This window comes from Eimeria tenella, genomic scaffold (genome assembly GCF_000499545.2).
Source record: "Eimeria tenella Houghton genomic scaffold, Eth_scaff30, whole genome shotgun sequence".
Lineage (NCBI taxonomy): Eukaryota > Apicomplexa > Conoidasida > Eucoccidiorida > Eimeriidae > Eimeria > Eimeria tenella.
Window position 1 is genome coordinate 167,582 of NW_013542871.1, and position 17,131 is coordinate 184,712.

Genomic DNA, 17,131 nt, shown 5'->3' on the forward strand with positions numbered 1-17,131 from the left:
ATACCACAAGCATGTTTGCCTCTCCAAATTTTATCTTTCCAGTGATTCCAGGTGAATATGGACATTTTGCACACCACTATCAAAAGTTTTCGCCCTGGCAACGAGCCAGAATCATAGCCTGTCTTACGTCGGTCCGACACAGTAGCGATCGGACTGTTTTGACCGGTACAGTGAACCAGAGAGGCGGCCTCTTTCCTGGGTCGTGTTCCTGCACCGTGGCAAGACAGTTTAGTAGAAGCACGCCAGTACAGTACAGGACCTGCAAACATAACTATCGGCTGCAGCACAGCATCGCCTGCTGCTGCACACATATTTTCGTCACGGGTGATCTGGTCCACGTATGGCCGTAATGATACAGGCCTAGTTGTAGCGGCCCCTAAAGCCCAGGAGGCCCCATGAGAAGCACGCTGCCAGCTACTCGCGAGCAGCGTCGACAGCAATGTGCGAAAGGGGAGTGTGGCAGCTGAAGGAGGTGCTGCTGCGGTATAGTGAGACAGGCTACAGCAGCAACGGCGTGAGGTTCTATTTGAAGCATCTGCTGCCTAGCTGGGAGCAACGCAATCCCCAGGTAATCAACGAGTTTTTTGGAGTTGAGGCGTTTCTTCGGTAATGTATTTGCAGCCCTTGTGTGCGGACGTGGGTGTCTAGGCTGTCTACCTGCCTCAGTGTGCATTCAGCTTGGATAGGCTTGTATATGTGTAAGCTCGTCTTTCTGCCACTTTGGTTGTCTCCTATGTTTAGTGTACGAGATATGTTTGACGGGCTGTGTGCGCTAGTGGCGGATCCAACTACTGTGTGCATGGGCAGAATTTGTGTACATGATCACCAGTAGATTCTACATGTATGCAAATGCGGCTTCACGACGGCCCCAGATATCAGCAGCTGCTTCGGCAGTTGTCTTCTTCTCCATGACGTCAGCTTCTTGACTAGCTCGAGTGTTTCCCCGGCCAAATTTTGGTCAATTGCACTTGTTAGCACACATTCTGCTAATTGTTTCAGTTTTCGTATGCAGGTAAAAGTTGTGGTGCAGCACGACAAGTACGCGCAGCCACAAGCTACGTTCGTGTTCGCCTCGGGAGCTCGTTCAGAGACGCCTCTGGAAAATTTGCAGCCGCGACAGGTGGAGGAGCTGCTGCAGCTGCATCGCGACAGCTCAGGCCCGAACCACTTCTTGAAACACGGGGGGCCGAAAGTCTGGACAGAGAGGCGCTCAATTCAGGTGAGCAGACGCTTCCCTGAACTGTCGATCCTCGCGGCTTTTGGTGTAGGCAAAAAAAGGATTAGATGGATAGGGCACGAGATTTAGAGACGCAGACAGCGGAGCGTAAAGTTTCATGCGTAGTCAGCTTAGCAGAAATTAATTCAGAAGTAGATGCACAGAAACTTGCGCCCAGTGCGCTAATATTGGGTGCCTCCACCTGAGGGACCTCCACCAAAATAATTAGTTCCCAGAAGAGCAGCAATTTGGTTAGGGGTGCGGGTGCATTCACTGAGGGTGTTTCTGCCTACACGGCAATTCAAAGGGATCCTACAGCTGCCAGGCCCAGTACCACTTTAGTGCCAGCAAGCGCTAAGCCTATGTCGCCCTGTGTCTCGTTGGCATCACGGCCTCACAACACGTAACCTGTGCTTAGAATCTGTAATTTCAGTATTACATGTGTGTAGCTTTTAGCCTTGCTTCAGTGGTGTTCCATTTTACCTTGGGTTTGCTATGCAGGGCTTGTGGCGGCCATCTCTACCGTCGCAATTGCTGGCGCTGCGGTGGTTCAGGCGGTCCCGTCCGCCTCTCAGGCTTCCCAAGTATTCGGCTGAGAGCCTCCGCCTGTCTTTGCAGGCCATCAGGGGAGATGGGCGCTGGGGCTCGGAGAGGGAATTCCCGAAAGGTTGGGATCAACTCGCCCTGAAGTATGCCCACTGTAACCCCCTTATGAGCGAGCCAGTATTTCCCGACCGCCAGCAGCAGCAGCAGCAACAGCTGGAGCAATAACAACTGCAGCGGTAGCTGGGGAGGAGCTGCTGCTTCAGGGAAGGTGCTCGTGGTCAGCAACTGTTGGCTATCTTCGGCTTTCCTTTCTCTCCCTGTCGCATGATTGAGCCTTTGAATTATCAGCTCACGTAGCAGCGGAAGCCATACGTGCTTCGTTCAACAGAATGAAGAGCTCCTTGAAGGGCTTATTGTCGCTGCTCTCTCGTAACGACTGGCACATCGTAGGAGACTACTCACAATTTTTTTGCACTCCAGGATACAAAAAACCTTGTGATCTTCCGGTTTTTATCAACGGGCTAGCTGGCGCTGTATATTGTTTAAAGGACTTATATGGCGACGACTACGTCGTCACTCAGTGCCAGTGATCCAAGAAACCTTTAGAGTGTGTATTGTCAGCCCATCTGCTGCACTGATCCTGCTTATATTTGCGCCTAATATTCTTATTGATGTCCGCTTCCTACCTGATCTGCTTGGTTGTTTGTGGGTGGTCCTTTGAGTCCTACATGCACAGTTCAGCACGGCGCGACCTACCGCTTGTGTGATGCCGACACCCCTACTCTCCTTTTAAACATATCCTCGTACTTTTTGTCGGTTAGCACTTTTGCCGTGTCCACTGAAACTTCAGCAGGCTCAAAGAAACGAAGGCAAGATGGTTGAAGCCTGAGCTTAGCACTGAATCGTCTCTGGGTAGCTGCTCGCTGTTTGAGCTATATTATAGCGACGTCTCATGGACTGAAGTAAAAGGTTGCTTTTGCATGATTTTCAAGTGAACAGGTGTAAAGATGGCACCAAGACCTGCGGGAGTTAACCACTTCCGTAAAGTGTCAAAACCATTGCCAGGCTGATCTGGCTGAGTGTGACAATAAATTTCATGCAAACCAAACACGGCCCACACATGGGGCGTGGAGGGCCTCTTAGAGGACCCAAGCAACCCTGCAGGAGTCATTCTGGCTGCAGCTGCTCAGAGGATCTTGAGCTGTTTATCTTTCCAGCCGTATACGCCCTTGTACGTCTCGAAAATACGTCGGACCTCCTCCACAAACACTTTGTGAGCAGCCACCACTTCCTGCGCACAGACAGAGGGCAACTCACGAGCTAGTCAGGGAGCAGGTGCTACGGAGACACAAAAGGTACTCTAAAGGCTGGAGTAATGGCGTGGATAGATTGATGACGTACCGCTTTCGTGGGCTTGTCTGCTTGTGGCATTTGTAAGGGGCGCCCAATAGCGTAGAGCAGTGGCACGCGGTAGGCTACAGGGAGCCCAAAGCGGCCGTAAAAGGAGACGACCGCAATGCGCAACAGCCTGCATTAGACGGACACAGCCTTAAAGTCCGTTGTGCTTGTTCTGTGGGGCACCAGGAGAAAGGCAGTCTCGTTTTGGCTGAAGTGCACTGGCATTTCTCCGCTCAAAACATGATGCCTTTCCAGAAGCTCTTCTGAAGCATCCGCTATCTGCCTGTTTCACCTGGCGCTGTGAGATTCTTAACGTCGACACCTACCTGGCAAACGGCTGCAGAAAGCGCACTCCCCAAGGTAGGCGGTATGCCTGACTGTTGCCAAAGCAGTACACGGGGACCAATTTTGCCCCCGTTTGCATCGCGAGTCGCACAATGCCTAGTCGATCCTGTAGGTGGAGGCGCTCCTGTTGTAACACACGGAAGGCAAGTGCAAGGGGGGAACTGAACAAAAGGTGATGGAATTCAAATACTTAAATCATATCCCTGCTGTATTTTGTGTGGGAGCCATGGATTGACTGCATGAAATTTGTGATTCCTATAATTTCTTTTGCCTCCACGCCATCTTGAAGCAAGCGCAAACGGTCGAAGGCCTCTGCTGTGAGGACAGGCAAGTATATAACACGTCTTATCATGTTTTGTTGTCATGTAAAGCCCAGTGCAGTGCTTTCTCGTTTTCATGCCTTAAAGCAATTTAAAGACAGGGAAAATCGGCAGTGAAACAGCCCACACCTCAGATGAGTTTGTCTCGTAGATTTCCGCAATACCGCCGGGTGAAACGAGTAGATTTGAGCCTTTTTCGAGAGTTTGCTTCATCGCTTTCCTGTTGACACAAATCCAAACCCGCAACAAGTTCCCACCAAACCATGCTGCATCTCTACGCTACTTGGAAAGGAGTGCTGCAGCCGGCATTTCACCAAAAACTGACTTGTCTGCTGGGATCGCGTCCGACAAGAATATCAATTGGCCGTAGACGAGGCACCAGCGCACTACCGAGGCCGCAGTGAGGCGAAAGTGCCCCAAGAGTTCTCCGAAACTCCCAGTTGCCATCACCGCCTGCAGAACAAGTCAAAACAGACTTTTGAACACCCACAAATGTACGTCCAGATGCACTTGCCCAGCAAACAGCGGTGCAATGTGCGCATGTGCACCCCGTTGATTGTTAAGATGAGCTCCGCTCGGCTTTGATATCAGTCTATCATGCTCACAGGGGCAGTAGGCACAATTCCATGTGGGAAAACTGCGTAGATAGTTGGTTCCCTCGGGGGGAAGTGTTCAGCCCCCTCAATGATAGCGGCTGTGCGGTGGTAGCGGTGGATGTTCCTCCAGCCATGCCACTGGCGAATACCAGGTCTTGGGCGTATTGGAAAGAGAAATAGGGAAAGAACAATAAGCACGAATAGGATCTTGCGGCGGCGAGTGGTGCAGTACCGCCGCCATATCCACACCAGAAGCACAGGAACCCAAATAAGGGAACCCTGCACAAGCACCTGCATCAGCAAGCAACGGACATCAGCCCAAAACGTCAGCCCGTCTGGTGGGTGAACACCGGGGACCCGACGCCAAGGCAGAGTGGTGTCATTATCTCCCCGACAGGTGGCATCCGCAGGGGCGTTTGGGGCCCTGTAAAGCACGTTTGAAAAGGCGTAAATGGCGGAACTATTCGACGGCGATTCTGGCGCCTGGGCCGTTTGCGTCGCCTGGGAATACAATGAGAGGAAAGATGCATCAATGACCACTGGGTACTTGAGTGGACAGAAACGGTGGAGAGGATGGCGCAGTGTCTGCAGATGCTTCTTAAGGGCAGTCACGTGTTTCAGCCGGAACTGTAGAAAGGGCAGGTCCATCCCCAATGCGCCACGAATATCTAAACTGATGTCATTCTTGCTGCTGCTGGGTGGCAACTTGCCGCTCTCCGTCGAGCTGCAGAATCCGTGTCGGCGGCGCACTGTGAGGACGCGACCCAAGTAGGTTCGCTCGCTGGTCCCCGCTGGCCTCATGTCTATACAAGAAATTGACTGTAGGTATGTTTGTGAATGGACTCGTGCTATTTATTCTCTTCCCCTCGTTTTTGGTTCAGTTTTTGCTGTGATCAACGGGGACGCCTTGTTGGACAACCCAATGCACACTATCGTAGGGAGGGAAATGAAGCCCAAAGGCTACGAAAGGTTAAAATGCGTCAAGATTGGCGGCAAGTCAGAAGAGTTTCCTACTTAGGTTCTGGCTCGGTATGCTGGAATTTCACTGCAAGAATGAAATGGTTTGGTTCAGCACCATAACGAACGTTATTGCGATGGCCTGCCTCTGGCTGCCAATGCTTTCAATAAAGCTGTTCATATTTAAAGGGTAAGCCATATGTTTCGTTGTTGATGAGCAGAGGAAGAAGGTACAGTGTGCCCTGAGTGACCCGGCATCCTTGCCTGGTGGCGACGGCTCATGCAACTGGGGCCGGCACGTATGCTGCGCGTATAGCTTACATTTCCTGCTCATTATAGTTAAAAATAAAAAATGCTGAAAAGTAAATGTGTAGTGGCTTCGACAATGTTTCCGCCAAACTTGGATTATGGGGAGCGCGATCGGTCACAATGGACAGGACCACAGGTCACCACTATTCTAATTGCTGAAATAACAACGAATCCAGCGAAGTGCTCCCTAATCTTTTACATCGCCTTGATTCAAATTTCTAATAATAAAATTAGTGATGCTATTACTCATCAGCCTGTTGCACGTGGGGGATGCGGACGCATCCGCGCTCGGGGGCTCACGGTGCGTTTCAGGTTTCAAAAGAAACCCAGCGCACTTCAATATCAATAATAAGTTAAATTTCACAAATAAGCACACACAATATGCAGTAGCTAGGAAATTTGCCATGTTGCAAGGACACCGACTGTGTTGTGCAAAAAGTTAGGAAAACTGATAGGTTGAATCTTAGCACGAGTTCTTTGTAAAGCGTGGCTGCTGGGAAACACGGGAATGGTCAGATTTGGCCATAGTTAGCGTGAGTATCCATTTATTCGGGGCATAAATTATCAGATCGCCAGCGTAGATCCAGCAGCACTCCACTGAGTTCGAAACACTCTGTCGCGACATCTGCATATCGCTGTGGAGCCTTAAAGCCAATACGGGGGTGCTCGTGGACTTCAGTGCTGGACAGACACACCACAGGAGGTCATAGACGTGCGACAAATGCAGGTCTATTCGAAACCAACGGGAAAAGGAATAATAGAACTACGCAGATTGAAAATATTCGTACCAGGACATGGTGTGGCGCCCTCTCTGCACAAAAGCCGGTTGGGAGTAGTACAACGTGAGCTTTTGCAAAGCTAGAAACTTAAGAGAAAGTACAGAGACATACAATTTTATGCTTTCAAACACTAGAAATGCGCCTACTGAATGCTCGTCATAAAAAATTCCCCCATTACTGACTTCCTACAGTTTAGCAGCTTCAGTGTAGCCGGTTTCCCGCTCGGCGATAGATAGGCGTGACTTAAGCAATCAAGTAGGCTGTCCAGTTTAATTCAGCGATAAAGCTATAAGCAAGTGGTAACTCGCTCAATTCGTGCTTAATTTAATACGTCATTGATGTACTAGTTAAAGGTCGCCACTAAAACGCGATTCGAATGTTTAATACGTTTTTTGCAGCTTACGAAAGCCGGGAGCCCTGTTCTCGCAGTTGGTTGTCTTTACTGTCCAACTGCGTTCCACGGAGTCTCTTGAAAGTGTACGCTACTTGTCCTTTGTATATTTGTGCAGCTCACATTCAAACTCAAATTGCATTCTTTTTCCACGAAAAAAAATAGACGTTACTTCTACCCAGTGCCTTCCTCGTACCCCGTTGAAAGTGAACAGTTTTCGACCCATTATTCGGTTTCGCGAGCACATTCCATCAATGCGTACATTCAGGATGTACGATACTCTATGGTTGTTTCAAACTCACTTGCGTGCTCTGTGACGATTGCATCAATAAATTCAGTGGCGAGACCAGAGCCTCTCGCACACGTTTCTGTTGGTACGTTGCTGAGGGGGACGGGGAGCAAAACAAATGCTCATGAAGCTAAGTAATAGAGTAAAAGGCGACACGAGCGACATCATTGAAGGGCTTGAAGTGTAAATGAAAGTCAAGGGCTGTAAACAAAGCCTCCTAATTAGGTGGTGCACCTCTGGTCCGTTTCCCATTATGATCCGTTTCCCTTCATGACTATTCCTGAAGACATCTGATCCTTCGAATGCCTTTGCCTCCTAAATTTTAGAACACTTTAGTACACCCTGCCATACGAGTGGCTGGGACATCAGAGGGTGCCGTGCTGTTCAGTGCCTGGGGGTCTTCAAAGCGCGGGTCTAAAGTCCGGTGCCACCAAACTGATCCAAGTACTCACTTGCTTTCGACGTTTCAAATGTTTCAGCAACGTTTCCCTACAATGACAGCGCTTGGTAGGCTCCATTGGCATGCTCCTGCATTATAAACATTTATTTTGTTGGCTGTAGAAATGCTTATGCTCCCTGCCTGAAGTTCGAGCCACTCAGTAGATTCCGCACTAATATTTAATCATAGTAGTAGTCCAAAAAAAATCAAATGATTGTTAGCATATGTTGCGCATGAAGACCTCCTGCAATTCCATATGATTCTTCGTTCATCCTTCTAAATTTGTATATCCAACTGTCACGATCTACAAAATGTAGGCAAGTTCACAGTGTAATATTTCGAAGTTCAGGGCAACAACCATTTGTATCCTTACAGTTCCCACAAAACTAGGTCTGTTCTGGGGAATCAGGGGGAACACTGGGAGCATTTAGTGCTTGATAATTTACCACTATACGAATTTCCCTCCGCTAAATTGCCTTTGTGCTTATCAGCCATAAGAGTTGGAGTGCGGATTGGGGAATAGGCCAAGTCTATCCACCTACTGGCTGAAAAGACTTAGCCATTTACAGTTCGCGGGAATTGAGCTAATCCAGTTGCATGCGGCATGTGACGGCCTTGTTAGGTAGCCAACCCCGTTACAGTAGAATGTGATGGTCATAATCGCACTTCGCTGGTAGCCTTACGGGTAAGATGTGGTAACGCTGGTTATGGTCCTTGAGGTCCTCGAAAATATGTGTAGATGCTTTCTTGGCCGCATCTGCTTGTCGAACTGAGTACACTTGAGGGCACGCTCGGCCAGCGAACACAACAGGGGCCTTTGTCGATGTTTACACAGGCGGGAGGTTGCCAGCTTGTATACTCTCGGCAAAGCCAGTTCCGAGTAAAACTTCTATACCGTTTGCACCCTTCTACAGACCGGCGAATGCTCTCGCTGCGTGAGGGATAATCAGTCCCCACGTTTTCCCTCTTAGTGCACTTAAAACGCACTGTGCTCAACAGATGGCTGCCATTATTCGCCACCAAAGCCCACACGAAATCGCGGAACTCTGGAAGCATCTCCACGTGGGCTAAGCGCCAGCTCATTCCGCCCCCACTTCTACACTTCTACTATAACTGCTCACAAACGTCTCAAGGCTGCTGGGTTTACTGCAGCATCTTTGAGTCCTTGAAAGCAACGTTAACTCCATCAGTTGGAGTACTGCACAGCTCAAATGGCAGGCTGGCCAAGAAGTAAAGCAGTAACTATGCTGCTGGCATCTCCACCCTTCTGCGCCGAGTTTGTTATGCGAACTTTCTTCCACTGCGTAGCTGTGAAATGGCAGATGAGAATTGAAAGGACTGATGGGCCAAGGCCCAGGAATGTGTCCCACCTTAACCGTGTTCACTCTTTTTTGTTGAATGCAAGCCTGTGAGACAACTCATCAGAGCATCTCCTTACAAATATTTCCCAAGAGCACTGTGGCAAGTTCCACCTCAACTGCTCCCTTAACTTCTTGAAATGGATCCAATGGCTCAAAGTTGCCCTTCAGTTGCTTGCTCCATAGTGCTGATCCAGGCCTAGTTTCATAAATCTTGTTAGTAACCTTAAGAAGCTTCTAATACTGCCTTCTTTCCAGCATACGGTTGGCTGCAAGACAAGTACTTTCTGTCTTGTCAAACCCGTATGCATCACCAGGTCCCCTATATGGGCCACTGCCCGCTTGAACCAGATGACCCCCTGGTTTTTGTCTATTTGCTATCCACTTTCTGCAATTGTTCTCTCAGGAAGGCCCTCCCGTGGAGGTTGTTTTGGTCTTACGGCATTACAATAGCGAATCAGTCGCTTTTCTTGATCAAGTTACTCCATGCACGCTTGATTTTTCGAGGGGTTGTACACTTATTACTCTCCAGCTGTGTCCATGCACGCTTAGTGCGCTACATTTTGTGCACGCCCAGAAGCTTTCCCTAACCGGTCCTCAATTGTGAAGAGAGACACCCAGCTCTGCTTTTGTACGATATTCTTTTTTTTTGGCCACTCAGGCATATTTTTGCAGTGATTCAGGAAACGTACAGACTACAAGTAGAAGCCACACGCATCAGGTGGTGTTCAGAGCCTCAAGCCTTCTCTGAAGAAGTCAGGGCTTCAGACCCCTCCCGATGTGTTTCTTTTAATGTGTCAGTGACGCTGCGAGCATCACACTCTTGCCTTCATGAAAACCACTCTAAGCCTGGCTGCAGCAAAGCCGAGTTTTCTTGTTTGGCAAATCACTAAGGCTATGGGAAACGGCATTAGGAGGCCCTGGATATAATGAAGTTCGGCAAGGAACAAAGAGCAAAGGAATTCACAAGGGATTTCATACTAAAAGAAACGGAATCAGGGGTGACTTCCAAGTTATATACACGTGGCCTGGAGGCCACACAACCACAGCGCAGTAGTAAAGCTACAAGGGAAATATGTGGCTCTTGTGCTCTCTTTAGCCTCACCGCTCGTTAACTGTATTCTCTTTAACTCTATAAACATTTTTTTCAATACAGTTGTGCACGCTAATTGCTGCTAATCGAGATGCGGGGGAGCCGCAGTAGCATCACCCGCTTCTGAAAAACAGCTTGAATCTTCAGTATCTGATGTTTCCTTGGGCTCATGAGAGCTCTCTTACTCTCCATATTCTCTTAAATTGTTTGGCCAGCAATGATCAGCCAAACAAACTCATTTTGGGCCTTCCTGAAAAGCGTGTTCAATGATAGAGTCACTTTCCCCCCTTCACGGCTCTTTCTGGACACAGCCGTAGACCTCCAAAAGGATCGGTGCTCAATTTAAGCTTATATAGTTACTACAGTGTCATTTGCAAACTTCATGTAATACTTCTCCAGGCTGCTGAGCCTTCAATTTCATTGTTGAACTGAACCCGCTGCCGGCAACTGGGGGTTTCGGTCCTCCAGGCCACACTATTTAAAGTTAGGACGTCTAAGCCGTATTATGGAGTCAAATGTTTACTTCGTTTCCCAGGGAAGCTCACAACTGTAGGTGTGAGTTGCTTAAGCCTCAAGTTCTAGCACGAATATACCTGGCCTACATTGAAAGCAAGCCCGATAACTTTTGAAAAAGCCAATATATATCAAGTTTGAGGGAGTGAAAATATATGAAGTAGTTTGTGTACTTATTTTGGCATCAGGGAAGTTGCAAATTCCCAGATTACCTCGGCCGAATGTTTGAGCGCACACTTCGAGCCCTTTGAAGTGGCCATTGGCGGGCCCGGGCCTTTTAAAGGCAGAACTTCGGGCTAGAATAGCCCTTTGCTATTATGTTTTCCTATTTGTAGTCTTTTCTCACTGAGACATACTAGATTTGCTGCTCTGTGGAGGCCCCTGCGGCGGTTTCGTGCCTGGGGTGCTGCGTAAGTTGGGAAATCGGGCGATACTGAGGGGCCTACGCAGCCGCCGATGAAGCGGAATTGGCAGTGAAAAAGGCCAAGTTGAGTTCAAATAAATTAGTGCTGAGGCGTACAAACACTGCAGGCGTCGCTGCTTGGCAGGGGCTCAACGAATGACCGATACGAGTGGCTGTTGCTGCTGCGGTTGCTGCAGCAAGCCACCGTTTGCAACTGAGCGTGAGGCGGCGCTGAATGGGGCGTGTAGCATCTCGAATGAAGTGGATCTAAAAGATAAAAGCGAGTAAACTTTTTATCTAAACGCAAAAATAAATTGAGACGCCAGCCATCTGCCGAGGCAGCCGAAGAAGACCCATGCGGCTGCCGCTGTCCGCCTCAGCAGCCGGGCACATGTAGCGCCAGCATCGCCGCGATTTGATCTAAGTACAAATCCCTTTTCTTTATTGAATAAACTCATAAAGTCTCAAGGGAAAAGCCAAGAAAAGCCATTTTTAACTCCACAGCCACCAGCCCGAGTTGTTCCTCGCTGCGGCTGCGCACTGACAGTGCTGCTGTGCGCCGCCGCCTTAGCTGCCTGCCTCAGCCTCTCTTCTTTTCCAGCTTGGAAACAATAAAGGCTGGGGATACGAATGACCCACTTGTGGACAAGTGTGAAGCAGACAACCACAGTCTCTAGGGGCGCACTTAGCCTGTGCGGACTCTGCAGCGAGGAGGCTTTTGAATGTTTGGCCGTGGCCGCCGCCAGCAGCAGCAGCGCCCAAGGCCCGCAGCATCAGCAGCAAGCCTCTTATGCCTCGCCGGCAGCCCCTAACTGAAAGCCAGCTGCCCCTCCAAGGCCGGAGGCCCCTTCCCTCTGGGCTGCTGCAGCCTTTGTTCTTTGGGCTTCTCTTCGAGCCGCTTTAGGGGCCACAGGGGCTGCCCCGCGCCTCTGCATTCAGGGCTGTCGAGGGCCTTCTTGCTGCTGCTGCTGCAGCACGCCCGCAGCAGCAAGCTGCGCCCGCTGCAGCAACCCACGGCCGCCCTCCTGGACTCCTTCCTGGCCGCGCCTGACGCTGCTTCCCTCAGTTTCTTCGAAAATGATTGAAGATGTTGACAAACACGTTCTCCGCAAATATGACATTGTCCAGAAGCTCGGAAAGGGGGTGAGTCCTGCGTTTCCGGGTGTACGTACACCCCAACACGCGCCAGCTGCCCAACGCCTGCTCCGCGGCTGTGGGTTCCCGGGTGTACGTACACCCCAGCCCGGGCATTCCTGCCCCGAGCCTGCGCCTCGCAGTTGGCTTTAGTTGTGGCCTCTGGTCCCCCAAGCCCTTTTCTGGGGTTTATCTGGGGTTTAGGTTTTCCCCTTGCTGCTTCCTGTTGCTGCGCCTTCGCGGGGGGCTGGCTGGGCTGTTTTGCTGCGGAGTGAGCAGCAGCCGCAACAGCGCAGCAGCGGAGCAGCAGCTGCTGGTGCCGAAGCAGAGCACAGGGCTCTAGGGCTCAGGGCCCAGGGTCGAGGGTTTAGGGTTTAGGGTTTAGGATTTGGCGTTGAGCGGCGCAGGCGTACGGAGTGGTGTGGAAGAGCTACGACCGCCGCACAAACGAAGTGGTGGCGCTGAAGAAGATCTTCGAGGCTTTTCATAATGCTACAGATGCGCAGCGGACTTTTCGGGAAATAATGTTTCTGCAGCAGCTGGCTGGCCACGAGAACATTGTGCGTCTCATGAACGTCCTCAAGGCCGACAACGACAGAGATATATATCTGGTCTTCGACTTCATGGGTCAGTGCAGCGGCCGCAGTTCCCGGGTGTACGTACACCCCGCGTTCTGCGCCGCGTGCCGGGTGTATCGACACCTCCCGCTTGCGCCTTGTGCGATCAGAAACCGATCTACACGCCGTCATTCGCGCGCAAATCCTCGAAGCAATTCACAAACAATATATCATTTATCAGCTTCTGCGGGCCATCAAATACATGCACTCTGGTGAGGCTGCACTCCTCCTGAGCTGTGCATACACCGCAACGCCTCCAGGGCTTTCCACAGGCCTCCGGGTGTACGTCCACTTCATGTGCGGACCAAATCTGCCCGGTGACTCTCAACAAGCCTCGCGAGCCTGAGACAAAAGCGCCTCTGTTTTGCTGCTGCTGCTGCTGCCGCTGCTGCTGCTGCAGGCGAACTGCTGCACCGCGACATGAAGCCTTCGAACATTCTGCTGAACAGCGAGTGCCACGTGAAGGTGGCGGATTTCGGGTGAGAGGAGATCCCCCATTCGGGGTTTCTGAGGGTTTGCAGGGTGTATTAGGGTTTAGGGTTTAGGGTTTAGGGTTTCCGGTTTAGCTTGAACATGCGCATTTTCCGAGAGTCCGCGGACCCGGTCCGCATCCCGCGCGTCTGGTTCCCTCGTTCCCGCCGCCTGTCGCCCCCCGCAGCACGTGACTTCAGGGTTAGGGTTTAGGGTTTGGGGTTTAGGGTTTGGGGTTTGCGCGTCAGGCTGGCGCGGTCGGTGGCGCACGCAGAGGGCGGCGACGCCAGCAGCAACCCCGTCCTCACCGACTACGTCGCCACGCGCTGGTACAGAGCCCCCGAGATTTTGCTGGGCTCGACTTGCTACACGAAGGGCGTGGACATGTGGTCGTTGGGGTGCATTTTGGGGGAGCTGCTTTCGGGCAAGCCCATCTTTCCCGGTGCGCAAACCCTAAACCCTAAACCCTAAACCCTGAGTTGGGGGGCATTTTGGGGAAACTGCTTCCGGGGGAACCCGTCTTTCCTGGCACTCACACCCTAAACCCTAAACCTGAACCCTACACCCTAAACCCGGTCTTGGGTGCATTTTGGGGGAGCTGCTTTCCGGGAAACCCATCTTCCCCGGTACGCAAACCCTAAACCCTAAACCCTAAACCCTGAGCTCGCGGGCATTTCGGGAGAACTGCTTTCGGGGAAACCCATCTTTCTTGGTACTCAAACCCTAAAACCTAAATCCTAAACCCCAAACCCGGTCTTGGGTGCATTCTGGGGGAACTGCTTCCGGGGAAACCCATCTTTCCTGGTACGCAAATCCTAAACCCTAAACCCGGTCTTGGGTGCATTTTGGGTGAACTGCGTTGGGACAAACCCGTCATTCCCGGTACTCAGACCCTAAACCCTAAGCGCTAAACCCTTGACTTTGGGGGCATGCTGAGGGAGGTGGTTCGCGGGAACCCATCTTTCCCGGTACTCAAACCCTAAACCCTAAACCGTAAACCCTTGACTTTGGGGGCGTTCTGGGGGAGGTGCTTTTGGGGAAGCACACCTTTCCCGATACTCAAACACTAAACGCTAAACTCTTGACTTTGGGGGCTTTTTGGGGGAGGTGGTTTCGAAGAAACTCATCTTTCCTGGTACTCTTAAACCCTAAATGAACTCTCGAATTTGGGTGCATGCTGGGGAGTTGCTTTCGGGGGAGCCCATTCTTCCCGATACACAAACCCTAAACCGTACCCTAAACCCTAAACCCTCGACTTTGGGTGCATTGGGGGGGAGGTGCTAGCAGGTCTTTCCCGGTACAGAAACCCTAAGCCCTAAACCCTAAACCCTCGATTTTGGGTGCATTTTGGGAGAGTTGCTTTCGGGGGAACCCGTCTTCCCCGGTACCCAAACCCTAAACCCTAAACCCTCGACTTCAAACGCTGCACCCCCCCAGCACACACGGAACGCACCTCAGCACACACTGCGCCCCAAACCCTTCCAGCAAACACTAAACACTAAACCCTCTTCAGCAAACCCTAAACCCTCGACCCTCCTCAGCAAGCACTTAACAGTACACCCTCTTCAGCAAACACTAAACCCTAAACCCTCCTAAGCAGACACTGCACACTAAACCCTCCTAAGCAGACACTAAACACCAAACCCTCTTCAGCGAGCCCTAAACGCTAAACCCTCTTCAGCAAAGCCTAAACCCTTTCCCCCCGCTCCTTACGAAGCCCCAAACCCTGGTTCGCGGCTCTCTTGGGATAAACACTCGCGGCACAAACCCTAGCTGCAGAAACCCTAAACCCGAATGAGCTGCAAGCCCTAAACCCTATCTGGAAACCCTACATCGCCCTCGCTGTGCCCTGGACGTTGCCTTGCCCCGTTTATGTGGTGGTGCTGCTGCTCTGCTGCTGCTCTTGCTGCTGCTGCTTCTGCTGCTGCTGCTGCTGCTGCGCAGGGTCTTCTACTCTGAACCAACTCGAGCGCGTCGTGACGCTGACTGGATGGCCTTCGCGCGAAGACGTGGCAGCAATAAGAAGCCCCTTTGCTGCTACCATGATGGAGGGCCTCCCTGTGGTGAAGCAAAAGTGAGGCCTCTGCTGCTGCTGCTGCTGCTGCTGCTGCTATTGGTGTTGCTGCTGCTAGTGCTGCTTCTGCTACTCCTGCTACTCCTACTGTTGCTGTTGCAGCTACTCCCGCTTCTAGTGCTGTTACTATTGCCGCTGCTACCGTTGCTGTTGCTGCGGTGGCTGCTGTTGCTGCCGCGGCTGCTGTTGCTACTGCTGCTGCTGGACTCTCTATCCCCGCATGTGTCTGATTCTACTGCGATAAGCAGATGAAACTCTTCTATTTGTTCTTCCAATCTGCTGCAACCTTTTCTGACTCTGCAGAAAACTCGAAGACTACTTCCCGGACGCGCCGCCCATGGCACTGGATCTGCTGCGGCAGCTGCTGCAGTTTAACCCCTTGAAACGAATAAGGTTTGCTGCTGCTACTGCTGCTGCTGCTATTGCTGCTGCTTCTACTGTTGCTGCTGATACTGCTGCGACTGTTGCTGCAGCTGCTGCTGCTGCTGCTGCCGTATCCCCTGTGAGTCTGTGCTGCGCTCGGGTGTACGTACAGCGCAGAGAAAGCCCTCGAGCACCCCTACGTGAGGCAATTTCATAATCCCGAAGATGAACCTGTTTGTGGCCGCATAATAACAATTCCCATTGATGACAACACAAAGTGAGAATAAAAGCTTTATACTTTTGCGGAAAAAGCCCGTAGATCTGCTGCTGCTTCCTCCAGCAGCAGCAGGAGCAGCGGGGCTGCTGCAGTAGAGCGTTGTGCAACTCTTTGGTGGCGCTGCTGCATGGGCTGCTGCTCGCTGCTGGGGTGTACGTACGGCTGCAGATACTCCGTTGAAGACTACAGAGAAAAAGTTTATAATGAGGTAATTCGAAAAAAGAGGGAAACGAGGCGCCACAGACACGGCCACGGGGCCTCTTCGCAGGGCACTTCAGGAGCTTCCACAGTCCCCAGCAGCAGCAGCAGCAGCAGCAGCAGCAGCGGCAGCAGCAGCAGCAGCAGCAGCGGGGCTACAGCAGCAGGTGCGGGAGAGGGCGATGCGCGAGGCTCTTCGCGCCACAGCACCACGCACCACTCTGTGGGCGAGCAGCAGCCCGCAGCAGCTGCTGCTTCTGCTGCTCCCAGCCACAAGAGCAGCGGCAGCTACGCCCAGCAGCAGCAGCAGCTGCTGCAGCAGCAACAGCAGCTGCTGCAGCAGCAGCAGCAACAGCTGCTGCAGCAGCAGCGGCAGTCCTCCGCTGGCCCCTTCTCAGTTGCTGGGGCCCCCTCTGCTGTCTACGCCCAGCAGCAGCCGCAGCAGCAGCAACACATGGTGTATGGGGGGCCCCCGAGCAGGGAGGCCCCTGTGTCTCAGCAGCTGTCATCAGGGCACTATGAGCACAGGCGGCAGCAGAAGCCTGTTGCTGCTGCTTCGCCTGTGCATTCCGGCTACACTTCCTACCCCGCGCCAGCTCCTGCAGCAGCAGCAGCAGCAGTACCTGCAGCAGCAACTGCTGCGGGTGCGGCCATGTACGCTGCAGCGGGAGCGACGCCGTCGCACAGCGCGGTGTATGGACGCTACACCCAAGGGGGCAGCAGCAGCAGCAGCGGCAGCAGCAGCAGCAGCAAAGGCCTTGAAGCATCACAGCGACGCTGACTGCATGTAAGCCGTCGGCCCCACTCTTTACAGCTGTCTGTTTGCATTTGCCACACTTATCATTAGGGTTTAGGTTTTAGGGTTTAGGGTTTATGTTTTCTCATTTGGTTTCGAAGCAAACTGCGTGGGGTGTACGCACACCAGGTGCACGCACACCCCAATGTCCTGCTTCAGCGCATCTTAACGAGCATGTGGTTATTTGCTGCTGCTGCGTTGCAGCAAACACCTAGCTGCTGCTGCGCTGCAGCAAATACCTAGCTGCTG

General features: G+C 51.9%; 4 protein-coding genes across 4 annotated transcripts in view; 2 read left to right on the forward strand and 2 right to left on the reverse strand.

Moving 5' to 3' along the window:
* Positions 1–439: 439 nt before the first annotated feature.
* Positions 440–1,987, forward strand: ETH_00035045 (uncharacterized protein; the record flags this gene model as incomplete). Its single annotated transcript, XM_013375919.1, has 3 exons — positions 440–568; positions 1,013–1,219; positions 1,718–1,987. The coding sequence occupies 3 exons, from the start codon at positions 440–442 to the stop codon at positions 1,985–1,987; spliced, it is 606 nt and encodes a 201-aa protein (XP_013231373.1).
* Positions 1,988–2,948: 961 nt separating this feature from the next.
* ETH_00035050 (Acyl-CoA wax alcohol acyltransferase 2, related) lies at positions 2,949–5,222 on the reverse strand (the record flags this gene model as incomplete). The annotated part of the gene is made up of 6 exons (XM_013375920.1): positions 2,949–3,053; positions 3,164–3,290; positions 3,487–3,629; positions 3,955–4,045; positions 4,151–4,278; positions 4,431–5,222. The coding sequence occupies 6 exons, from the start codon at positions 5,220–5,222 to the stop codon at positions 2,949–2,951; spliced, it is 1,386 nt and encodes a 461-aa protein (XP_013231374.1).
* A 6,807-nt stretch (positions 5,223–12,029) lies between these two features.
* ETH_00035055 (CMGC kinase, MAPK family TgMAPK2, putative) lies at positions 12,030–16,867 on the forward strand (the record flags this gene model as incomplete). The annotated part of the gene is made up of 9 exons (XM_013375921.1): positions 12,030–12,095; positions 12,494–12,713; positions 12,814–12,915; positions 13,104–13,182; positions 13,423–13,616; positions 15,119–15,248; positions 15,552–15,641; positions 15,784–15,888; positions 16,057–16,867. 9 exons carry the CDS (start codon positions 12,030–12,032, stop codon positions 16,865–16,867), a joined length of 1,797 nt encoding a protein of 598 aa, XP_013231375.1.
* A 170-nt stretch (positions 16,868–17,037) lies between these two features.
* Positions 17,038–17,131, reverse strand: part of ETH_00035060 (uncharacterized protein) — a gene marked incomplete at both ends in the record, with an annotated part of 2,049 nt that continues 1,955 nt past the window's right edge. The window contains one exon of the mRNA XM_013375922.1: positions 17,038–17,108. Coding sequence (XP_013231376.1) covers positions 17,038–17,108 — 71 coding nt within the window. The remainder of the gene's footprint in view (positions 17,109–17,131) is intronic.